At 44.3% G+C, this 25,704-nt stretch overlaps 2 protein-coding genes across 3 annotated transcripts in view; one reads left to right on the top strand and one right to left on the bottom strand.

Moving 5' to 3' along the window:
- Window positions 1-15,674, bottom strand: part of LOC120065267 (SPRY domain-containing protein 3-like) — an 88,593-nt gene extending 72,919 nt beyond the window's left edge. For both annotated transcript variants that reach the window (XM_039016104.1, XM_039016105.1), the window contains exons 1-3: window positions 15,567-15,674; window positions 14,833-14,958; window positions 5,250-5,325 (exon numbers count right to left, since the gene is read on the bottom strand). In XM_039016104.1, the coding sequence (XP_038872032.1) occupies window positions 5,250-5,325; window positions 14,833-14,848 (92 nt within the window). In that variant the 5' untranslated portion in view covers window positions 14,849-14,958; window positions 15,567-15,674. The remainder of the gene's footprint in view (window positions 1-5,249; window positions 5,326-14,832; window positions 14,959-15,566) is intronic.
- Window positions 15,675-17,125: 1,451 nt separating this feature from the next.
- Window positions 17,126-20,313, top strand: LOC120064581 (insulin-like growth factor-binding protein 6). The gene is made up of 4 exons (XM_039015172.1): window positions 17,126-17,700; window positions 18,533-18,567; window positions 18,713-18,835; window positions 19,172-20,313. The coding sequence occupies exons 1-4, from the start codon at window positions 17,358-17,360 to the stop codon at window positions 19,283-19,285; spliced, it is 615 nt and encodes a 204-aa protein (XP_038871100.1). The 5' UTR covers window positions 17,126-17,357; the 3' UTR covers window positions 19,286-20,313.
- Window positions 20,314-25,704: the final 5,391 nt, after the last annotated feature.

Raw genomic sequence — 25,704 nt, 5'->3', positions numbered from 1 at the left:
GCATTTTTCTACGGCTGGCCATGCTTTACACCTGGCTACCCCTACCCCGATCAACAGCCCTCCACCTTCCACAGCAACTCGCCCAAGCCTCCCTATTTCTCCTTCAACCAAATCCAGATAGCTGATGTTCTGAAAGAGCTGCAAAATCTGGACCCCTACAAATCAGCCTGGCTAGACAATCTGGACCCTCTCTTTCTAAAATTATCTGCCCAAATTGTTGCAACCCCTATTACTAGCCTGTTCAACCTCTCTTTCGTATCGTCTGAGATTCCCATAGATTGGAAAGCTGCCGCGGTCATCCCCCTGTTCAAAGGGGGAGACACTCTAGACCCAAACTGCTACAGACCTATATCTATCCTAACCTGCCTTCCTAAGGTCTTCGAAAGCCAAGTTAAAAAACAGATTACCGACCGTTTCGATTCCCACCGTACCTTCTCCGCTATGCAATCTGGTTGTGGACTTCAGGAAACAGCAGAGGGAGCACCCCCCTATCCACATCGACGGGACAGTAGTGGAGAGGGTAGAAAGTTTTAAGTTCCTCGGTGTCCACATCACGGACAAACTGAATTGGTCCACCCACACAGACAGCGTTGTGAAGAAGGCGCAGCAGCGCCTCTTCAACCTCAGGAGGCTGAAGAAATTTGGCTTGTCACCAAAAGCACTCACAAACTTCTACAGATGCACAATCGAGAGCATCCTGTCGGGCTGTATCACCGCCTGGTACGGCAACTGCTCCGCCCACAACCGTAAGGCTCTCCAGAGGGTAGTGAGGTCTGCACAACGCATCACTGGGGGCAAACTACCTGCCCTCCAGGACACCTACACCACCCGATGTCACAGGAAGGCCATAAAGATCATCAAGGACAACAACCACCCGAGCCACTGCCTGTTCACCCCGCTATCATCCAGAAGGCGAGGTCAGTACAGGTGCATCAAAGCGGGGACCGAGAGACTGAAAAACAGCTTCTATCTCAAGGCCATCAGACTGTTAAACAGCCACCACTAACATTTAGTGGCCGCTGCCAACATACTGACTCAACTACCAGCCACTTTAATAATGGGAATTGATGGAAATGTATGTAAAAATGTATCACTAGCCACTTTAAACAATGCCACTTAATATAATGTTTACATACCCTACATTACTCATCTCATATGTATATGTATATACTGTACTCTATATCATCTACTGCATCTTGCCATCTTTATGTAATACATGTATCACTAGCCACTTTAAACTATGCCACTTTATGTTTATATACCCTACATTACTCATCTCATATGTATATACTGTACTCTATACCATCTACTGCATCTTGCCTATGCCGTTCTGTACCATCATTCATTCATATATCTTTATGTACATATTCTTTATCCCTTTACACTTGTGTGTATAAGGCAGTAGTTGTGGAATTGTTAGGTTAGATTACTCGTTGGTTATTACTGCATTGTCGGAACTAGAAGCACAAGCATTTCGCTACACTCGCATTAACATCTGCTAACCATATGTATGTGACAAATAAAATTTGATTTGATTTTGATTTGGTTTCAGAGCTGGTCATGGGTGCACCTCAGCCACGCTCAAAGTCCTAAACGATATCATAACCGCCATAGATAACAGACATTACTGTGCTGCCGTATTCATCGACCTGGCTAAGGCTTTCGACTCTGTCAATCACCACATTCTCATTGGCTCAACAGCCTTGGTTTCTCAAATGATTGCCTGGCCTGGTTCACCAACTACTTCTCAGCTAGAGTTCAGTGTGTCAAATCGGAGGGCCCATGCCACAGGATTTAATTCTCGGGCCAACTCTCTTCTCCGTATACATCAATGATGTTGCTCTTGCTGCTGGTGATTATTTGATCCACCTCTACGCAGACGACACCATTCTGTATACCTCTGGCCCTTCTTTGGACACTGTGTTAACTAACCTCCAGATGAGCTTCAATGCCATACAACTCTCCTTCCGTGGCCTCCAACTGCTCTTAAATGCAAGTAAAATTAAATGCATGCTCTTCAACCGATCGCTGCCCGCACCCGCCTGCCCGTCCAGCATCACTACTCTGGACGGTTCTGACTTAGAATACGTGGACAACTACAAATACCTAGGTGTCTGGATAGACTGTAAACTCTCCTTCCAGACTCATATTAAACATCTCCAATCCAAAATTAAATCTAGAATCGGCTTCCTATTTCGCAAAAAAGCATCCTTCACTCATGATGCCAAACATACCCTCGTAAAACTGACCATCCTACTGATCCTCGACGATGTCATTTACAAAATAGCCTCCAACACTCTACTCAACAAATTGGATGCAGTCTATCACAGTGCTATCCGTTTTGTCACCAAAGCCCCATATACTACCCACCACTGAGACCTGTACGCTCTTGTTGGCTGGCCCTCGCTTCATACTCGTTGCAAAACCCACTGTCTCCAGGTCATCTACAAGTCTCTGCTAGGTAAAGCCCCGCCTTATCTCAGCTCACTGGTCACCATAGTAGCACCCACCCGTAGCACGCGCTCCAGCAGGTATATCTCACTGGTCACCCCCAAAGCCAATTCTTCCTTTGTCCGCCTCTCCTTCCAGTTCTCTGCTGCCAATGACTGGAACGAACTGCAAAAATCACTGGAGCTGGAGACACATCTCCCTCACTAGCTTTAACCTCTTTGGGCTGCAGGGGCAGTATTGAGTAGCCTGGATAAAAGGTGCCCATTTCAAACAGCCTCGTACTCAATTCTTGCTCGTACAATATGCATATTATTATTACTATTGGATAGAAAACACTCTCTAGTTTCTAAAACCGTTTGAATTATATCTGTGAGTAAAACAGAACTCATTTTGCAGCAAACTTCCTGACAGGAAGTGGAAAATCTGAAATCGATGCTCTGTTCTAGGGCCTGCCTATAAATGTGCTTGATATGTATTAGTATACATGCACTTCATACGCCTTCCACTAGATGTCAACAGGGAGTGAGAGAAGAAATGGAGTGTATAACTTGATCTGAGGTGGAATAAGAGCTCTTGGCATGACGTGACACCAATTTCCTGTTTTCTGGAAGGCGCGAGAAGGGACCGGGTATTGCCTTCTGAAAAGCTGTCGTTATAGACGGCTAATATCTCCGGCTTTGATTTTATTTGATAAATGTGACAATATCATCGTAAAGTATGTTTTTTCAATATAGTTTTATTAGATTATTGAAATTTTTTCGGGACGTTAGGCGTGTTGCGTTGTCTGCGTTTGTTCACGAAGGAGAGCTTCGCGCCACTTTGCTAGCTTTCCGTGCTAATTGACTGGAGAAGAGGACATTCTAAAACCAAACAACGATTGTTCCCGACAAAGGACCCCTTGTACAACATTCTGATGGAAGATCATCAAAAGTAGGACCCATTTTATGATGTTATTTCATATATCTGTCGAACATGTGTACTATTAGTTTGCGCCCAGATTTTGGGCACTCTCTCGCTATAACGTAAGCTGGATGTCGTAATGAAGTTATTTTTAGAATTCTAACACGGCGATTGCATTAAGAACTAGTGTATCTATCATTTCCTATACAACATGTATTTTTTAGTAACGTTTATGAATAGTTATTTGGTCAGAATAGGTGAGTGTCATAAAAATATCCGGACATTCTGGGAAAAACATGCTACGTTGAGTATTTAGGTATTTTATGAGTATTTAGGTATTTCACGTTGGTGTCTGTAATTACTCTGGCTGCTTCGGTGCTATTTGTGATGGTAGCTGTGATGGTAGCTGCAATGTAAAACTGATTTATACCTCAAATATGCACATTTTTCGAACAAAACATAGATTTATTGTATAACATGTTATAAGACTGTCATCTGATGAAGTTGTTTCTTGGTTAGTTAGGTTGGTTTTGTGCATGCTACCTGTGCTGTGAAAAATGTCTGTCCTTTTTTGTATTTGGTGGTGAGCTAACATAAATATACGTGGTGTTTTCGCTGTAAAACATTTTAAAAATCGGACATGTTGGCTGGATTCACAAGATGTTTATCTTTCATTTGCTGTATTGGACTTGTTAATGTGTGAAAGTTAAATATTTTAAAAATATATATCTTTTGAATTTCGCGCCCTGCACTTGAAGTGGCTGTTGTCATATTGTGCCCAAAGAAGTTAAGCACCAGCTGTCAGAGCAGCTCACAGATCACTACACCTGTACATAGCCCATCTGCAAATAGCCCATCCAACTATCTCATCCCTATACTGTATTTATTTATTTATCTTGCTCCTTTGCAACCCACTATCTCTACTTGCACATTCATCCTCTGCCCATTCTACCATTCCAGTGTTTAATTGCTATATTGTAATTACTTCGCCACCATAGCCTATTTATTGCCATACCTCCCTTATCATACCTCATTTGCACATGCTGTATATAGACTTTTCCTACTGTATTATTGATTGTATGTTTGTTTATTCCATGTGTAACTCTGTGTTGTTGTATGTGTCGAACTGCTTTGCTTTATCTTGGCCAGGTCGCAGTTGCAAATGAGAACTTGTTCTCAACTAGCCTACCTGGTTAAATAACGGTGAAATAAAAAATAAAAAAATCTCAAAATTGCTTGAAATTAATAATTAACTTATGAAGTCTTAACCAAGTCAGTGGCCAAGCCCACGTGAGCACAGACATGACATTGGCATCATGGACGCCCCCTTTTCCCAGAAGTGTAGAAAACCCACTTCCGACAAAATGTACATTAGGCCAACGAGACAAACAGCGTGAGCTGAGAGGGACGTAATGGCTAGAAACTCTGAAAGTTTCAACAGAGAAGAAGAAAGACTCTGCAGCATTGCAACACCTCCCTGGTCTTTGTGGTTGAATCTGTGTTTGAAATTCACTGCTCAACTGAGGGACCTTACAGAGAATTGTATGTGTGGGGGTACAGAGATTAGGTAGTCATTCAAAAATCATGTTAAACACTATTATTGGACAACTTATGTGACTCGTTAAGCACATTTTTACTCCTGAACTTATTTAGTCTTGCCATAACAAAGGGGTCAAATACTTATTGACCAGACATTTTAGCTTTTCATTTTTGATTAATTTGTAAAAATGTCAAAAAACATAATTCCACTTTGTCATTATGGGGTATTGTGCTAGTGATAAAAACATCTTAATTTAATCAATTTTAAATTCAGGCTGTAACACAACAAAATTTGGAAAAAGTCAAGGACTGTGAATACTTCCTGAAGGAACTGTAACTAACTCTGTATTGAATCCTACCTCAAAGTAGCAGTTTCCTTTGGATAACGGCCTTGGAGCCACGTAGCAGCCAACTTCATCAGAGTTCCCTTGGTAACTGTAACAGAATTTCAGAAATGTGTTTACATTAATCGTATCGCATTTACAAATGTACTCAACAAACATACAAGCATATGCTACACAACATACAGTTGTTCTTTAACTTCTTGCGACTACAGGGGGTGCTGTTCCGAATTAGCATTTTGTCGTCTCCAAATTAAACTGCCTAGTACTCAATTCTTGCTCGTACAATATGCATATTATTAATTCTATTGGATAGAAAACACTTTCTAGTTTCATACAAAGTTGGAATGATGTCTGTGGGTGACCCAGAACTCTTTCTACAGCGAAATCCATGACAGACAGTGAAAGGTCTGAGAGCGAAGCTCTGGTTTCAGATCAGTTTTTAAGGTCTCTGTCTATCCTATGGAACGACACGAACTGCACCCGCCTTCCCCTGGATGTCAGTAACCAATGAGAAGTGGAATGGGCCTTCTCCGTAGCTCTCAGAGGTTATAAAAGACCAAGGAGTGAGAGTAGCCCCCCTTTCGACGCTCGCCCTTACGCAGGAAGGGACCTCCGGATGCCATTTTCACAGGCTCGGTTATCAACTTGAAATGTATCCGTCTGTAATTTAATTCGATATAGGACTTAGAAACATCATAAGGTAGTTAATTTAAACCGTTTTATAGCAATTTATATCCGTTTAGTGCGATTTTGATGCATTTCTATGTGAAGCACCGGGCACATTTCGGGGTCCCGGTCGAACGTTAGCGGGCATTTAGACGGACAAAGGACATCTTTCGACCAAAAGAAGATTAAACCCAAGAAAGAATACATTGCCCAAGAATCTGATGGAAGAACAGCTCAAAGTAAGCAATATTTAATATGATAAATCGTTGTTCTGTCGAAATATTTTAAACGCATATTTCGCCATTTTGTTTGGTATAGCTTCACTTGGCGAACCCTGTATTGAAAAGTAAGGATAATTTTAAAAATGTAAGTCAGCGGTTGCATTAAGAACTAATTTGTCTTTCGATTCCTGTCAACTCTGTATTTTTTAGTCAAGTATATGATTAGCTTTGGATTAAACTAGATCACTCTGAAAGCTGACGTCCCTCATTTTGATGCTTGAGTTGTGACTATTTCCATTGTATAACCACGGTTTTGTATGGCTAAATATGCACCTTTTCGAACAAACTGTATATGTATGTTGTAAAATGATGTTACAGGAGTGTCATCGGAAGAATTCTGAGAAGGTTAGTGAAAAAATTAATATATTTTGGCGATGATAACGTTATAGCTCCCTTTGCCTTGAATTCATGCTCTACTAACGTTTGCACATGTGGTATGCTAACTTATCGATTTATTGTGTTTTCGCTGAAAAACGCTTAGAAAATCTGAAATATGGTCTGAAATCACAAGAACTGTGTCTTTCCATTGCTATGCTTTGTCTATTTTTATGAAATGTTTTATGATGAGTAAATTGGTCATACACGTTGCTCTATCTAGTAATTCTAGTCGATTTGTGATGGTCGGTGCAATTGTAAACTGTGATTTCTACCTGAAATATGCACTTTTTTCTAACAACACCTATCCTATACCATAAATATGTTATCAGACTGTCATCTGATGAGTTTTTTTCTTGGTTTGTTGCTATCAATATCTTAGTTTAGCCGAATTGGTGATAGCTAGTGGTGGAGAGAGAAAATGGTGGACAAAGAAAGATGGTGTATTTTGCTAACGTGGTTAGCTAATAGATTTACATATTGTGTCTTCCCTGTAAAACATTTTAAAAAACAGAAATGATGGGTTTATTCACAAGATCTGTATCTTTCATCTGGTGTCTTGGACTTGTGATTTAATGATATTTAGATGCTACTATTTACTTGTGAAGCTATGCTAGCGATGCTAATCAGTGTGGGGGGGGTGGGGGGTGATCCCGGATACGGGGTTGATACTCGTGAAAGGTTAACTTGTGGATGGTACAGGCCAGCCAAGTCAGTGAGAGGAGGACAGTGTGAAAGAAAGTATGAGTCTAAAGCAGGGGTCTCCAACCTTTTCTAGCATGAGAATAGCTACTTTTTTTTTTAAAGAAACATGTTGCGAGCTACTCATTTTTTAAATAGATTTCAAATTAGGCACATACTTCTACGAGTAATGAGAGCACAGCACAAGAGAACACCACAGCAACTGTCACAAGTTCCGCTGCAACAGCGGGCCACAAACAGATGCAGGTATGTGTCTGTGGTTGGAGGAAAGTTACATCACACCATGGTTTGAGGATCCACCAGGGGAAGAAGGGGTGTTTGGGTAAAGAGAGACAGAGGCCTCGCATTGATCACTTTCTGCGAAAGCGATCAAATCAGTCGAATGAAGCACAGCAACTGGACGCAAACCATAGTTTGCAGTGCATCAGTACCACTGTCATGGAGGACGTAAACTCAAGCACCGAAGTAACAACTGAGGTGGAACCAACAACTAGGAGTGGAACTCACCCAGCCTCCCAGACCTGCAGTCGAGAGGAGACTACCAGGGCACAGACCGTATGTGAAGTGGCCTGGCGCCAGTGACAAGAAGTTGTGGGAAGCAGTGAATACTGACCTTACCTTGACCCTCGAGAAACTTCGAGGCACAGTGGAGAAGAAGTTGGAGAGGATGGGGGACATCATCTATGAGTACGGGGCAGAAAGCTTTGGAGTGCAAGAGGCAAAAGGCGGGAGAAAGGTTCCAAACCCACCAGTTTCCAGGAGGCAACAAGAAATCAAGCGCCTTATTCAAGAAAGGAGACAGCTTAAGAAACAGTGGAAGAAGGCCTCGGAAGTGGAAAAGGAGGGCATAGAGGCACTTCAGGCTGACATTAAAACCCGGTTGGCATCCCTCCGTAGAGCAGAGAACCTATGGAAACGCAGAAGGAAGAAAGAACAAACTAGAACTCGATTCTATAAAGATCCCTTCAAGTTCCTTAAAAGTCTCTTCACGAAGGAAAAAAGTGGAGCTCTAAAAACAACAAAGAAAGACCTAGAGGAGCACCTGATAACAACAAACTTTGACTCAAAGCGACATGAACATCTGGCCATCCCATCAGATATCCCACCCATTGAACCCCCGGAACATCATATTGAGACCAGCCCTCCGACATGGAAAGAGGTGGAAAACACAGTTCGACGGGCAAGAACAGCATCAGCCCCGGGGCCAAATCGAGTCCCGTACAAAGTGTATAAGAACGCACCAGACGTCCTGAGGTTCCTCTGGAGGCTTATGAGAACAGCTTGGCAAAAGAAGATAATACCCAAAGTGTGGCGTAGGGCAGGCGGGGTCCTGATCCCTAAGGAGAAGGATGCAGTGAACATCAGCCAATTCCGCCCAATCTCCTTACTGAATGTCGAGGGTAAAATCTTCTTTAGGGTCATTGCCCAGAGGATGGCCGAGTACCTGCAAAGGAATGCGTACGTCGATACATCTGTACAGAAGGCAGGAATATCAGAGTTCTCTGGCTGCTTGGAACATTCCAGCATGATCTGGCACCAGATCCAAATGGCCAAGGTGGAGAAAAGGGACCTCCATGTAGTCTTCCTAGACCTCGCCAATGCATTTGGCTCTGTGCCCCATGAACTCCTGTGGTCTGCCTTCAGATTTTTCCACATACCGGACACCATCACAACCCTGGTGAAGTCGTACTTCCAGGATCTGCAGTTCTGCTTCACCACCTCAGAGTTCACCACCTCATGGCAGTGCCTGAATGTAGGTATAATGGCGGGATGTACCATTTCTCCGTTGGCATTCATAATGGCAATGGAAGTTATCATCAGATCCTCAAAATGGGTTGCTGGTGGACAGCGAGTCGACTCTGGTTTCCGCCTCCCTCCACTCAGAGCCTACATGGACGACATTACAACATTGACCACCACTGTCCCATGCACCAGGAGACTGCTCAGAAAACTCGAGGAGAACATCAGCTGGGCCCGTATGAAGATTAAACCATCCAAGTCACGCAGCATCTCGATTGTGAAGGGAGTACTCTCTGACCTGAAATTCTTCATCGGAGATGACCAAATCCCAACAGTTTCTGAGCAGCCGGTAAAAAGCCTTGGAAGGTGGTATGATGCAAGCCTGAAGGACAAAGACCAGGTGCAACAGCTGCGCAAAGACATCAGTAGTAGTCTACAGTCCATCGACAACACCCAGCTACCTGGAAAGTTAAAGGCCTGGTGTCTGCAGTTTGGTCTCCTACCCCGGGTGTTGTGGCCCCTAGCAGTGTATGAGGTTCCAATCTCAACAGTGGAGAAGATGGAAAGAGGAGTCACAGGCTACTTAACCTGTTTGGGCTGCAGGGGCAGTATTGAGTAGCCAGATAAAAGGTGCCCATTTCAAACGGCCTCGTACTCAATTCTTGCTCGTACAATATGCATATTATTATTACTATTGAATAGAAAACACTCTCTAGTTTCTAAAACCGTTTGAATTATATCTGTGAGTAAAACAGAACTCATTTGGCACAAACTTCCTGACCAGGAAGTGGAAAGTCTGAAAACTATGCTCTCTTCTAGGTCCTGCCTATAAATGGGCATGATACGTATTAGTATACATGCACGTCATACACCTTCCCCTGGATGTCAAGAGGCGGTGAGAGAAGAAATGGGGTGTTTATCTTGGTCTGAAGTGGAATGAAAGCTCTTGGAATGACGTGTCACCCATTTCCTGTTTTCAGGAAGGCGCGAGGAGGGACCTGGATTTGCCTTATGAAAAGCTTTCGTTATAGGCGACTACTATCTCCGGCTTTGATTTTATTTGATACATGTGACCATATCATCGTAAAGTATGTTTTTTCAATATAGTTTAATCAGATTATTGAAATTTTTTCGGGAGTTTTGCCGTGTTCCGTTCTCTTCCGTTTGTTGACATGGAGAGATTCGTGCCACTTGGCTAGTGTGCTTGCTAAATCGAGAGGGAAAGAGGCCGTTCTAAATCCAAACAACGATTGTTCTTGACAAAGGACCCCTTGTACAACATTCTGATGGAAGATCAGCAAAAGTAGGAAACATTTTATGATGCTATTTCATATATCTGTCGTACATGTGAACTAGTCGTCGGCGCCCAGCTTTTGGGTACTCTAGCTATACCGAAGCTGTATGTCGTAATGAAGTTATTTTTAGAATTCTAACACAGCGATTTCATTAAGAACTAATGGATCTATCATTTCCTATACAACATGTATTTTTTAGTTATGTTTATGAATAGCTATTTGGTCAGAATATGTGTGTCAGAAAAAGTGTCAGAAAAATATCCGGACGTTGTGGGAAAAAGTAGCTACGTTAGCACAATGTATAACCACTGATTTCAGCTCTAAATATGCACATTTTCGAACAAAACATAAGTGTATGTATAACCTGATGTTATAGGACTGTCATCTGATGAAGAATATCAAGGTTAGTCAAAAATTATATATCTTTTACTGGTTTGTCACGATCGCTAACTTTTACTGCTGGGGAATGGCTTGTGTTTCTGGCTATTGTGGTAAGCTAATATAACGCTATATTGTGTTTTCGCTGTAAAACACTTAAGAAATCGGAAATATTGGCTGGAATCACAAGATGCCTGTCTTTCATTTGCTGTACACTATGTATTTTTCAGAAATGTTTTATGATGAGTATTTAGGTATTTGGCGTTGGTGTCTGTAATTACTCTGGCTGCTTTCGGTGCAATTTCTGATTGTAGCTGCAATGTAAACTATGATTTATACCTGAAATATGCACATTTTTCGAACAAAACAGATTTATTGAATAACATGTTATAAGACTGTCATCTGATGAAGTTGTTTGTTGGTTAGTTTGGTTGGTTCTTGGTTAGTTAGGTTGGCTTTGTGCATGCTACCTGTGCTGTGAAAAATGTCTGTCCTTTTTTGTATTTGGTGGTGAGCTAACATAAATATACGTGGTGTTTTCGCTGTAAAACATTTTAAAAATCGGACATGTTGGCTGGATTCACAAGATGTGTACCTTTCATTTGCTGTATTGGACTTGTTAATGTGTGAAAGTTAAATATTTCTAAAAAATATATTTTGAATTTCGCGCCCTGCACTTGAAGTGGCTGTTGTCATATTGTGGGCGGCCTCGGGCTTGCAGCCAGAAGAAGTTAAAGAAGTGGCTTGGAGTTCCACGATGCCTTACCACCATAGGCCTCTATGGAGATGGTGTCCTCAAGCTGCCCCTCACCAGTCTAACAGAGGAATTCAAGTGTGCAAAAACCAGGCTCCAGATGACACTGAATGAATCTCGAGACCCAGTGGTGAGCAACAACGCGCCGACCTTGGCAACTGGGCGCAAATGGAGGCCAGGAAAAGCAGTCCAGGAGGCAACAGCAGCCCTCAGACATGCTGACATTGTGGGTCATGTTCAGCAAGGGAGAGGAGGCCTTGGGCTAACTAGCCGTGCTGCTTGGAGTAAGGCCACTGCACCAGAGCGGCGGAAGATGGTAGTGCAGGAAGTACGCCATCAGGAGGAGGCTGCAAGGTGGGCCAAGGCAGTCTCTCTTGCCAAACAGGGACAGTGGACTCGATGGGACAGTGTGGAGAAGAGGAAGATCAGCTGGAAGGATCTGTGGGCCATAGAAGCGAGGCGGTTGAGCTTTTCCATCAGAGCAACATATGACGTCCTTCCAACACCAGTTAATCTTTACCAATGGTATGGTGAAGATCCGGACTGTGCCCTCTGTTCCATGCCAGCCAACCTCAGGCACATTCTCACAGGGTGTAAAACAGGCCTCACACAAGGACGCTACACTTGGCGTCACAACCAAGTCCTTAAAAACCTTGCGTCCGCCCTGGAGGACAAGCGAGCTGCCACCAACTCCCTACCACCCCCAGCAGCATCACACCCCTTACGGACGACCTTTGTCCGCGAAGGGGCTAAACCACCGAAGAGCGGCTCTACACCATTAGAGCGAGACCAGCTGCGCTTGGCTCGCGACTGGAAAATGCTAGCTGACATTGGCCGGCAACTTGTGTTTCCTCCGGAGATCGCAACCACCACCCTAAGACCTGACATGGTGCTCTGGTCCCGTTCGCTCAAGAAGGTCTTCATCATTGAGCTCACAGTACCCTGGGAGGACTCAGTAGATGAGGCTTATGAGCGAAAACATCTGCGCTATGCCGATCTAGCTGCCGAAGCACGGCATCATGGCTGGAACACAGAAGTCCGACCAGTGGAGGTGGGCTGCAGAGGTTTTGTGGCAACATCTACAACCAGACTGCTTAGAGACCTGGGAATTAAGGGCCAGAGCCAGCGTTCGGCAATCAAAGCTGTATCAGAGGCGGCAGAAGGCAGCAGTCAATGGCTCTGGATGAAGAGGAAAGACCCCAGCTGGGCCCCGAAGTGAGAGGGCCAGGAGGTATGCGGTCAACAATGCTTGACTCAGGGAGGAGGATGCCCCTGCCATGCATAGTCCCATGGGATGTTGGCTATCAACAACAAGGCAACTCCTATGACTAATTGGGAATGGGACGCAAGCGTAGGATTGATCACCCTGTCGCTGGCCGCCTTTGGGGAGGGTGTATAGTGTGAAAGGCCGAAACACCCTAGGAACCAAAGGTACACTACTGACGATGCGCTCCCCAAATTTCACCAGGCTCACTGTTCATGAACTCTTGGAAGTGCTTGCACAAAGGATAGTAACATCTCTGAATCTCTGCAACTCTTCCCCGGGAACAAGAGACGTGTTTTCTGTCAATATACCTGGTAAAATAATGGTTAAGGGGGCTAAAACATAAAATAGTTTTTGGTATTTTCCTGAATTCTGTCTGTTCTCGGTTTTATTTTTCCTGGTTTGGGATTGTTTTGGTTTTTATTCTTAATATTACAATTATTCATAGAGACACAACGAAAATGAATGTTCTGAGTCCATGACAATGATTAAATCAAATTAGAAGACCATTGTTGATTTTAGTGTAATTCCTCTTTAATTGCACATCTAGCAAGATAGTAATGTGTCGGTCTAGAGATGTTTCTGCTGTTAGGCCTGCTACTGCAACACATCATGGCAGAGTTTGCAAAACAATGGAAACCCAATTGATACAAATAATCATGATATAGTTATGTCAGTTAAGCCTACTTGGCCGTTAACATTTAACTTAGAAGATTTTTGGGGAAAGTCTTTCTGTATACCCACAAGACGGTTATAATTAGTATCGGTAACTGGCTACATACATAGTGAAAGACAAACGTGCGCACAGACAGACAGACAATTGCTGGGAATTAATTGCCAGATATTGTGTTACGTTTGGCTTTTTAAGCCAATAATGGCTAACCAAGAGTGGGATAATGACAATGTGGCTTTGATTGTATAGTAGCCTATGACAGTTTACGATGGAACACATGAAAAATTGCATGTACTTTCAGAATTGATTGGTGAGCTACTCATAGCTTGGCTGCGAGCTACTGGTAGCTCGCAATCTACCTGTTGGAGACCCCTGGTTTAAAGCAATAAATCCTGGTCCCAGTACAAACTAATCTCGCCCACCAGCCGGCTCTCTTTCTTTAGAGATGTCTGGTTTCCGAGCTCCTCAGGACGAGACTTATTTTATTTGAAGGGGGTGGATCAGCTTTAATATTGCGGATAGATTGTTGCTTCCATCAATGTAATTGTCTGCATCTGGACTTGACTGGAAGTCTATGGCAGAAGCAGATGAAACAATCGCTGGTTTTAATTGGCTAATCTCTCAGTCCATCACCATCTAGCCCAACCCTTAGAACCTCCCCTCTGAATTGTGGATTTCGAAGCACGAGCAGTGCAAGTAGGTGATTCGTTTTGCATGGCCCGGTGCCCCAGGTGGCGTGGTTTACTCATTATCAACCATTCCATTGGTCCTAAGGAGAAATCTCCACCCAGCCGGGGAACACCGTGCCATGCTAGGCTCCCGAGTGGAGCAGCGGTCTTAGGCACTGCATCTCAGTGTAAGAGGCGTCACTATAGTCCCTGGTTCGATTCCAGGCTGTATCACATCTGGCCGTGATTGGGAGTCCCATAGGGCAGAGCACCATTGGCCCAGCGTTGGCCGGGGTAGGCCGTCATTGTAAATAAGAATTTGTTCTTAACTGACTTGCCTAGTTAAATAAAGGTGAAATTAAATTAAAAACAATAAAAACTCACGAAGGGTTTGAATAAATTGTGTTACTACTCGGCTGCAACAAAAGCCTGCACTCACAACGGGCTTGTTTGACATAACTGCAAAAATCCCCTTGCGTAATAACTAATTATTATTATTTGTAGATCAGTCAGTCAGTCACAACTTACCCAGAATGCATCACATATTTGACATTCTTGACCCATTGGGTCCCCAGAACCAGGAATTTGATGAAATTGTCGATTTGGGTAAATTGTAACTGTCTGAATAATCTGACTGTTCCTTCTCTTTACATTCCTTACCCAGAACCAGGATTGAGGAACACTGGGCTGGCTAAAGTGTCATTATATATCATGCCTCATACTACACTTCACCAAGCAGCATTCCGGGTATGTGTAAATGTACTTGGCGAATAAAAGTAATTCTGACAGTTTTCATACCCACCTGAGCACTTCTCCATCCCTCATCATCCTCTTGAACCGCTCGCGGTACCGCACGGCCCGCACCTCCCGTATCCTCCGCCTCCAGTTCATAAAGCGGTAATGGAGGTTGATTTCGTCCATCGTTTACCTGAGGACAGAGACATGAACCACGAGGTGCTTATCCCTTACGCTCATATCATTTTTTACAGAGACCGCTTCATATGAATAGCAGGCTCCAAGCACGGATTATGGACTCGGAGGTGGTCGGTGTGTTGCGCCGGCATTGTTTGGTTCAGTTGGATCAAAATCAAACTGAAAATGAAATGCCCGGCAAAAGTAGCAAGCCTGGGTGAGGGTGTCTAATAATAACACATATAATGTACGGTTTAATACCTACTTAATACACTAGCTAGCTATATACCTACCAATACATGACACATAGCTTAACTAGCTACAGTTGCCAACTGCATAGCTAACGTTTTAACAGCAGGGCTGTATTCATTCCTCCGATCCTGTTGCAAAACGTTTCTTAAACGGAACGCAGCGGGGAGGGATTTACCGAAACGTTTTGCAACTGTTTGGACTAATAATTACGCCACTGGGAAATAGCTAGCTGGCTGGCTAGGTTGCTAGCTATCCACATCAAGCACTTAGCGACTTCACACACAGGAAGAACATAATTCCGTACGTAGCATATCGTCTCACACGTCCGGGAACGTTTTATTTATTTATAAAACACACACAAAAGTTGCCCACCTTGTCGTTAGACTACTATCTTTCAAGTGGCCGCATTCGTTATTGTTTACAAATTTCCAGTACGTCGAGCTCCATCAAAACAAACTCCGCAGAGTTCAAATGGCGCCTTCTAATGACATCATGATACATTTACGTTCTAGAAAATGTACGGTTCCGGGTAAACTTCGAGCTCTTGCATCAGCAATCTAAATAAACTACTCTTTATTGTAGTTGTTGAATTAATATTATGGGTAGACTATATGACAGGGGAAATAATATTTCCGTGGTAGTAAGTTCTGATAACATGTAGTGGACATTTTGGTAGTTTACTTTTCAAAGAGCATGATCATCAAAATTGACTAGGCTCTTGACAGTGAACATTTGTATTAGCCTATACTGTGTGTGGTATGGAGGATGAGTGAGAGAGAATTTGAGGTGACAGTAAAATAATAAATGACTAATTATGGGGCGGAGGCGTGTGTAAGGAGAAATTCTGAGTTCTGTGGGGGGTACTTCTAGTTAGGTGTGGAAAGGGAGGGTTTCCATAGGTAAAATCATGCATAGATTCTGGCACATTGTTTGGAACATTTTCGATTGTGAAATGTGTGAACCAAATAGCGTTCGTATCGTGGACTGCCAGCAAATTGTTCTTGCCTTTACATATTTGTTGCCAGATTGGATTTTGCATCAAACAGCATTCTTTTAAAAAACAGTTATTTTTTTAAATAAGTAATTTTTTTAGAGGTGGTCTTCCCACTCAAAGTCATTCACTAGTCCATTATCATGACACACACACAGAGGAATGCGTTTCCTGTGATGGTAGAATTAATCATGTGGGCGACTCCATGCCAGCGTAGGCTTTCTGGTACTTTGAAGGATATCATCAATTTTATACTTCAAAATTGACATTATAGGTCATTAACTAATCACAGACCTCCATTAGGATTGCACATTCAGCAAATCGCCAGCAGAAGGAGTTCCTTTTGAATCAATTTCTATTCACTGTTGGTGGTGCTCATAAAATTGATCATACTTTTAGAATTAGCAGAGAACACACTCTGGAAGTTTAATGTACTTGTAGAGTATATTGTTCCAACAATATGTCATAAAATGAACAAAATCTAAATCTTTAAGATGATTACTGTTGGAAAATGTCCAGATTAATTATCAGGCTTCTTCATCCTACAATAGCCATCAAAGCACAGATTACAAGGGTTATTCTCAGTTTCTATAGGCCTACACAGAAGGTGACACTCAATCCCAGAAATATTCTTTCTATAAAGTAATGTTCTCTTGTCCCACCTTGTCATTTGAATAAATGGGTCAGTAATCCTTACTCGTAAAACACATACATCAAACGTATTACTGGTGGGAAAACAATCATGCTGAATATGATACAGGAATAATAGGACATTCCTGGTGGGGTTAGGTAGGGCTAACCCTATTTCACCAGCTGGCCCTGATAAAGGAGAGGCGTGTCAGAGACAAGGGGAAGTGGGGGTGTGCTCAGCAATTTAAAAACGAGAGGGGAGACTAATATTTCTTTCTCCCGCTTTCCTTCCCCCACCCTCTCTCTCTACCTTTTGGCTCTTTAAAAGCCGCTGTCTCTGGTGTCTGTCTGCTTCATTATCGCTCTGTCATAGCTGGAGGGGATTCCTATCCACTCTGCCTTGCATCTCACAACCCACAACTGGAACTGAGCAGAATAAGAACAAACCTCAGACAACAGCCTACCTGGCATTGAAACAAATAGGAACCTCCTGGACTATTACTTACTCGTTGTTGTTGGACAACGTGTATCTTGCGGGAAACATGCTTCTGTACCCTGACCTTCTGGCCCTACTGTTCCTCCAGCTTGCGCTCTCCAGCCCATGGACACTAGCCTCCCGGCTGCCTCCTCTCAGTGGAGGGAATCCCTCCAGTAAGGGCTCCCAGGTGGCCAGGGCCCCCACACAGAGGCAGCAGTCTGGAGAGCTCAGCACCAGTGTCCTGGCCCTGGGGGAGCCCTGTGGGGTCTACACTCTGAGCTGTGCCCGTGGACTCCGCTGCACCCCACCACTGGGGTACCCCAGCCCCCTCCAGGCCCTGTTGCAGGGCAGGGGAGTCTGCAGCAATGCCAGTGGACCCAGCCCTTCTGAGAGGCCCCAGCTCACAGGTAAGCACCTACTACAGCAGAGAGGGAGACACCACTCAGTTATATGTATCTGGTGGGGTGGAGGAGGGGTTATGTAAACTAAAATCAATGGTAAATTTAGCCTCTGCAGTTCACACGACCTAGTTATAGCCTATAGCCTAGGGCCCAGTTTTTCCTACTCAGGACATGGACATGACACATCACTGTATATTTTAGACAAATAAAGATGTAGATGTTGTGCTGATGACTTCGTTGTGACAAGACAGGTCCCGATTGTGAGATTGTATTGGACTGTGGAAGTAGAACATTAGTGAATCAGAAGTAAGCTTCAGAGAAGTACAACTAGGACGTAATGGAGCACACAATTGACAGTAGTTTACATTGTGGAGGCAGGACCAAGTGTTAGTATGAGGGCTCCAAACTCAGCCATAAGACTTAAAATGTATTTAAAATAGATCTGTTCAGACTCCACCAGGAATTCATTTGTTTTGAGTGTGGGAAATTATCTTCACTTAAATAATAAAAATTACGTGATGTTAACCTCAAATCAGCAGCAGCTAGAACTTTAACTCTACAACAGGGCTCTCCAACCCTGTTCCTGGAAAGCTACTCTCCTGTACGTTTTCAATCCAACCCCAGTTGTAACTCCGCTAATTCAGGATGGTAGCTCTCCAGGAACAGGGTTGGAGAGCCCTGCTCTACAACCTGTTGTGCCAATCTGTGAACATGATATGCAACTCTAGCTACTGGTTTGTCTCTGTCACTGCATTCATCAGATATCTCAGTATTCAATCAGTTACTGTGGTAATGTAATCCATCACTATGCTAAAGCTGCTGGCATGTATTTTTCCAGCCACACACCCAACACCCAGTGAAGACCTGGAGAAGGTAAAATCCCTTGTATTTACTTACAGATGGATGTTAGGAGGATTGTGTTGAGCAATAGAATTGAACGACAATAGAACAAGCATATGTGGTAGTGTTTTTTTAAAGTAATAAAATAATGAAAACTCTCTTTCTCTCTCCTCTCTAGACTCCATGCCGTAGGCTGCTTAACACTGTACTTAAAGGTCTGCAGCCCCTGGTCTTCCAGTCAGACTGTGCTGATATATATATCCCCAACTGTGACAAGCATGGTTTCTTCAGAAAGAAGCAGGTAGGTTTATAAGCAAACGGTATTTGTAGCAGAGGTGGCTTGCTTGCATGATGAGTATAATATTGCCTAAACAGGAGCTCAGTGGGCTAACTCAATCTTGAGTTGTAAGCTGGGCTCGATACACTATGACTTTGCCTGGTCAGTAACGTGTGTGTGTGTGTGTGTGTTTGTGTGTGTGTGTGTGTGTGTGTGTGTGTGTGTGTGTGTGTGTGTGTGTGTGTGTGTGTGTGTGTGTGTGTGTGTGTGTGTGTGTGTGTGTGTGTGTGTGTGTAGTTGTGTCCTATACAACAATTCACATCTCAAATATGCTTTATCACTGTGTGTGCCCTCTGGCAGTGTCGGTCGTCTCGGGGCATGCATCGCGGCCACTGCTGGTGTGTGGACAAGAGTGGCATACCAACCCCATCACACACAAGCCCAGGGGGCACCCTGATCTGTGACAACGCATGAAAGGGCATTGTCCAGCCCACCCTATCCTGCAGTCTGGAATATGGGCCATAGGGTGAGGATCGAGAGGAAGAAAAGTAGAGCAAGATGAGGATAAAAGAGAGGGATAGAAAAGGAGGAAAAGCGAGGGATGGAGGAGGAAGCACTTCCCGAAGTGCTGTATACTAAATGGCTGATACAAGCCAAAGGGTTGTGTACCACATGGCACCCTATTCCCTAAGTAGTGCACTATGTAGGGAATAAGGTGCCATTTAGGACACATGCAAATTCACCGACTACACTACTACCTACTAGGGTTGGGCTAAATTCGAATTGAAGGCAGTCAATTCAGGAAGTGATTTAATTTAAAATTCAGACATTTACATATTTTTTATATAAATAACTTCTACTTTTCAGTTTGAGAAGTTATTGAAAATAAATTCACTTTTTTTTTAGATTATTCAATTGTAATTTTAGTTTACTTCCTGGATTGACTGCCTTAAATTCTAATTGAGCCCAACCATGCTATCTACAAGCACAATCCTTCCAATTCCATTTCTCATGGTCATTCTCTTTATCCATCCCTGTTAGTTTGGTCTCACAGCACCCTCTAGTGATGAGTTATGATGCAATACAGACCAGAAACAGATGCTTTACCAAGTACGTTCGTGAGTGTGGACTAGATGGGTATGGAATTGCTATGCACTTTGTTATCATTTCAAAATCTGTACTCTGTGCTATGACGCAGAGTTGTGAGTTCATTTTAGAATCTAACTCAAAGTTGGTAGGCCTGTAGTAAACTACATACACAATTCCATTTACCCGCTTTTTTCCTGGCCTAGTGATGAGGCTTGTCTCTGATGTATCCACTGTCTCTCTTGTAACTCTGAAGCTATGCTCTTAAATCTGACATTATTCTGAAACTCCAGGCTCAAGCACTACTAGGGCACCTCCAACCTTTTTACTGACATTGTAGCAGACAAATTTTAATACTATAAGATAGTCTTTTTAAACATACAGTACCAGTCAAATGTTTGGACACACCTACTCATTCCAGGGTTTTTCTTTATTTTTACTATTTTCTACATTGTAGAATAATAGTGAAGACATGAAGACAACACTATGAAATAACACATATGGAATCATGTAGTAAACAAAAAAGTGTTAAACAAATCAAAATATATTTTAGATTTGAGATTCTTGATGACAGCTTTGTACACTCTTGGCATTATCTCAACCAGCTTCATGAAGTAGTTACCTGGAATGCATTTCAATTAACAAGTGTGCCTTGTTAAAAGTTAAATAGTGGAATTTCTTTCCTTAATGCGTTTGTGCCAATCCGTTGTGTTGTGACAAGGTAGGGGTGGTATACAGAAGATAGCCCTAGTTGGTAAAAGACTGAGTCCATATTATGGCAAGAACAGCTCAAATAAGCAAAGAGAAACGACAGTCCATCATTACTTTAAGACATGAAAGTCAGTTAATCTGGAAAATGTCAAGAACTTTTAAAGTTTCTTCAAGTGCAGTCGCAAAAACCATCAAGCACTATGATGAAATTGGTTCTCTCAGGATAAATTCATTAGAGGTAACTGCACCTCAGATTGCAGCCCAAATAAATGCTTCACAAGAGTTCAAGGAACAGACACATCCCAACATCAACTGTTCAGAGGAGACCGCACGAATCAGGACTTCATGGTCGAATTGCTGCAAAGAAACCACTACTAAAGGACACCAATAAGTAAAAAAGACTTGCTTGGGCCAAGAAACACGAGCAGTGGACATTAGATCGGTGAAAATCTGTCCTTTGGTCTGATGAGTCCAAATGTTTTGATTGTTGGTTCCAACCGCCATGTCTTTGTGAGACACAGAGTAAGTGAACGGATGATCTCCGCATGTGTGGTTCCCACCGTGAAGCATGGAGGAAGAGGTGTGATGGTGTGGGGGTGCTTTGCTGGTGACACTGTCTGTGATTTAGAATTCAAGGCACACTTAACCAGCATGGCTACCACAGCATTCTGCAGCAATACGCCATCCCATCTGGTTTACGCTTAGTGGGTCTATCATTTGTTTTCAACAGGACAATGACCCAATACACCCCCAGGCTGTGTAAGGGCTATTTGACCAAGAAGGAGAGTGATGGAGTGCTGCATCAAATGACCTGGCCTCCACCTCAACCCAATGGAGATTGTTTGGGATGAGTTGGACCGCAGATTGAAGGAAAAGCAACCAACAAGTGCTCAGCATATATGGGAACTCCTTCAAGACTGTTGGAAAAGCATTCCAGGTGAAGCTGGTTGAGAGAATGCTAAGAGTGTGCAAAGCTGTCATCAAGGCAAAGGGTGGCTACTTTGAAGAATTTAAAATCTAAAATATATTTTGATTTGTTTAACACTTTTTTGGTTACTACATGATTCCATATGTGTTATTTCATAGTTTTGATGTCTTCAATATTATTCTATAATTTAGAAAATAGTACAAATAAAGAAAAACCCTTGAATGAGCAGGTGTGTCCAAACTTTTGACTGGTACTGTATATACATTAAAAGCTTATGTATTATTTAATTCACAGTATGTATTTTTTATAATAATTTTACATTTTATTTAAGGTTTTTGTTTTTGTATTGGGCATGACAAAACATTTTATTTTGTACTGTACCTGCTGAACATGATATTTTATTGTATGTAATTATTTATGTTGACCATTTTTAATACATAAGTAAATGTGATATTTTATCATTGAAAGTCTCTGAGTGGAAGCACACTAAAAGCAAACTGATGTTGATGGGTAAATTTGCTAGTCCCAGATGTCTGCTGAAGATTACCTGCTTTATAATATAAGTTTGAGTGGTTCCATGTGAGCCTCATAACAGCATTCGGTCTACAGTTCAACAAAAACCTGTTTGTGACTGAAAATAACCTTGCTATGGTTGTAGTGGCTGGGCTGTGTGCCCTTAATCCAGAAATATTTATCATATGACCAGAAAGAATTCACGGCTGACTCTCTCAGAGTTGGTTCTCAGAGTTGGTATGCTCTTCAAAGTTTAAAAAAAATAAAAACGTTTTTTACCATCCAAAAACACAATCTGGGACTTATAATAAAGACACAGAATACACAGATTCTCCAAACAACAGACAGGAATGATAAATCAATTAGTTGGCATGTGCAACTTTATATACAGATGGACACAGTATACACATACACACAAACAAAGACTGTGTCACGTTCCTGACCTGTTTTCTGTTGTTTTGTATGTGTTTAGTTGGTCAGGACGTGAGCTGGGTGGGAATTCTATGTTGTGTGTCTAGTTTGTCTGTTTCTATGTCCAGCCTAATATGGTTCTCAATCAGAGGCAGATGGTAATCGTTGTCCCTGATTGAGAATCATATATAGGAGGCTTGTTTTGTGTTGGGATTTTGTGGGTGTTTGTTTCCTGTCTCTGTGATTGTCTGCACCAGATAGGTCTGTGTCGGTTTTTGCACATTTGTTATTTTGTATTGTTGTTTGTAGTGTTTTACTTGTTCTTTATTAAACATGTTTAACACTAGCCGCGCTGCACTTTGGTCCTCTCCTTCACCCCTGGAAGAAAACCGTTACAGAAACACCCACCAAACCCGGACCAAGCAGCGTGGCAACGGGCAGCAGCAACAGCAGCAGCGGTACAAGGAGGAATGGACATGGGAGGAGATTCTGGACGGAGAAGGACCCTGGGCAGAGCCAGAGGAGTGTCGCCGTCCCAAAGCGGAGCTGGAGGCATCAAAAGCGGAGAGGCGGCATTATGAGGCGCTTGCAAGGCAGAGTGGCTGGAAACCCGAGAGGCTCACCCAAAAATGTCTTGGGGGGGGGGGGCTAAAGGGGAGTGTGGCGAAGCCGGGTTGGATACCTGAGCCAACTCCCCGGGCTTACCGTGGAGTGAGAGGGCGTCGTACTGGTCAGACACCGTGTTATGCGGTAAAGCGCACGGTGTCCCCAGTACGCGTGCTTAGCCCAGTGCGGGCTATTCCACCTTGCCGCACTGGGAGGGCTAGGTTGGGCATCGAGCCGGATGTCATGAAGCCGGCCCAACGTATCTGGCCTCCAGTACGTCTCCTCGGGCCGGCGTACATGGCACCAGCCTTACAGGTGGTGTCCCCGGTTCGCCTGCATAGCCCAGTGCGGGTTATTCCACCTCGCCGCACTGGCAGGGCTACGGGGACCATTCAACCTGGTAGGGTTGGAGAGGCTCGGTGCTCAAGAGCGCGTGTCCTCCTTCACGGTCCGGTATATCCGGCGCCACCTTCCCGCCCCAGACCAGTACCACCAGTGCCTACACCACGCACCAGGCTTCCAGTGCATCTCCAGAGCCCTGTTCCTCCTCCCCGCACTCGCCCTGAGGTGCGTGCCCTCAGCCCGGTACCTCCAGTTCCGGCACCACGCACCAGGCCTACTGTGCGCCTCAGCAGGTCAGAGTCGGCCGTCTGCTCAACGCCGCCTGCACTGCCTGTCTGCCCAGCGCCGTCTGAGCCATCCGTCTGCCCAGCGCCGTCTGAGCTGCCTGCCTGCCCAGCGCCGTCTGAGCCATCCGTCTGCCCAGCGCCGTCTGAGCCATCCGTCTGCCCAGCGCCGTCTGAGCCATCCGTCTGCCCAGCGCCGTCTGAGCCATCCGTCTGCCCAGCGCCGTCTGAGCCATCCGTCTGCCCAGCGCCATCTGAGCCATCTGTCTGCCCAGCGCCATCTGAGTCATCCGTCTGCCACGAGCCATTAGAGCCGCCCGTCTGTCCCGAGCCATTAGAGCCGTCCGTCAGTCAGGAGCCGCTAGAGCCGTCCGTCAGTCAGGAGCTGCCAGAGACGCCAGCCAGTCAGGAGCTGCCAGAGACGCCAGCCAGTCAGGAGCTGCCAGAGACGCCAGCCAGTCAGGAGCTGCCAGAGACGCCAGCCAGTCAGGAGCTGCCAGAGACGCCAGCCAGTCAGGAGCTGCCAGAGACGCCAGCCAGTCAGGAGCTGCCAGAGACGCCAGCCAGTCAGGAGCTGCCAGAGACGCCAGCCAGTCAGGAGCTGCCAGAGACGCCAGCCAGTCAGGAGCTGCCAGAGACGCCAGCCAGTCAGGAGCTGCCAGAGCTGCCCTACAGTCATGAGCTGCCCTACAGTCATGAGCTGCCCTACAGTCATGAGCTGCCCTACAGTCATGAGCTGCCCTACAGTCATGAGCTGCCCTCCAGTCATGAGCTGCCCTCCAGTCATGAGCTGCCCTCCAGTCATGAGCTGCCACTCAGTCCGGAGCTGCCACTCAGTCCGGAGCTGCCACTCAGTCCGGAGCTGCCCCTCTGTCCGGAGCTGCCCCTCTGTCCTGAGCTACCCCTCTGTCCTGAGCTACCTCTCTGTCCTGAGCTACCTCTCTGTCCTGAGCTACCTCTCTGTCCTGAGCTACCTCCTAAATCATGTGGGGGCCTTGGGGAGGATTCTTAGGCCAAGGTCGTGGGCGAGGGTCGCCACTCAAAGGACGCTAAGGAGGGGGACAAAGACAGTGGTGGAGTGGTGTCCTCGTCCTGCGCCGGAGCCGCCACCGCGGACAGATGCCCACCCAGACCCTCCCCTTGAGTTTTAGGGGTGCGCCCGGAGTTCGCACCTTGAGGGGGGGGTTCTGTCACGTTCCTGACCTATTTTCTGTTGTTTTGTATGTGTTTAGTTGGTCAGGACGTGAGCTGGGTGGGAATTCTATGTTGTGTGTCTAGTTTGTCTGTTTCTATGTCCAGCCTAATATGGTTCTCAATCAGAGGCAGATGGTAATCGTTGTCCCTGATTGAGAATCATATATAGGAGGCTTGTTTTGTGTTGGGATTTTGTGGGTGTTTGTTTCCTGTCTCTGTGATTGTCTGCACCAGATAGGTCTGTGTCGGTTTTTGCACATTTGTTATTTTGTATTGTTGTTTGTAGTGTTTTACTTGTTCTTTATTAAACATGTTTAACACTAGCCGCGCTGCACTTTGGTCCTCTCCTTCACCCCTGGAAGAAAACCGTTACAGACTGTTTGGTTCCATTTCCACAAATTGAATTAGGAAGGACGACCTGAACTCATGTACAGTGCATTCAGAAAGTATTCAGACCCCTTTACTTTTTTCACATTTTGTTAGGTTACAGCCTTATTCTAAAATTGATTAAATCATTTCCCCCCTCATCACTCTACACACAATTACCCATAATGACAAAGCAAATTGTCACGCCCTGACCTTAGTTCCTTGTTTATGTCTCTATTTTGGTTTGGTCAGGGCGTGAGTTGGGGTGGGCATTCTATGTTTTGTTCTGTTTTGTATTTCTAGGTGTTTGGCCTGGTGTGGTTCTCAATCAGAGGCAGCTATCTATCGTTGTCTCTGATTGAGAACCATACTTAGGTAGCCTCATTCCCACCTGTGCTTGTTGGGTTGTTGTTTTCTGTTTTGTGTATTGCACCTTGCAGAACTGTTCGTTT

This window comes from Salvelinus namaycush, chromosome 20 (genome assembly GCF_016432855.1).
Source record: "Salvelinus namaycush isolate Seneca chromosome 20, SaNama_1.0, whole genome shotgun sequence".
Classification (NCBI taxonomy): Eukaryota; Metazoa; Chordata; class Actinopteri; order Salmoniformes; family Salmonidae; genus Salvelinus; species Salvelinus namaycush.
Note: the sequence above shows the minus strand (reverse complement) of the source record. Positions and strands in the feature narration are given on the sequence as shown.

Bases quoted from the DNA above. Each gene is read 5' to 3' on its own strand.
- LOC120064581 (XM_039015172.1), top strand. From the start codon at position 17,358: ATGCTTCTGTACCCTGACCTTCTGGCCCTACTGTTCCTCCAGCTTGCG. The intron at 17,701-18,532 runs GTAAGCACCTAC...GTATTTTTCCAG, and splicing joins TGAGAGGCCCCAGCTCACAG to CCACACACCCAACACCCAGT. The intron at 18,836-19,171 runs GTAGGTTTATAA...GCCCTCTGGCAG, and splicing joins GTTTCTTCAGAAAGAAGCAG to TGTCGGTCGTCTCGGGGCAT.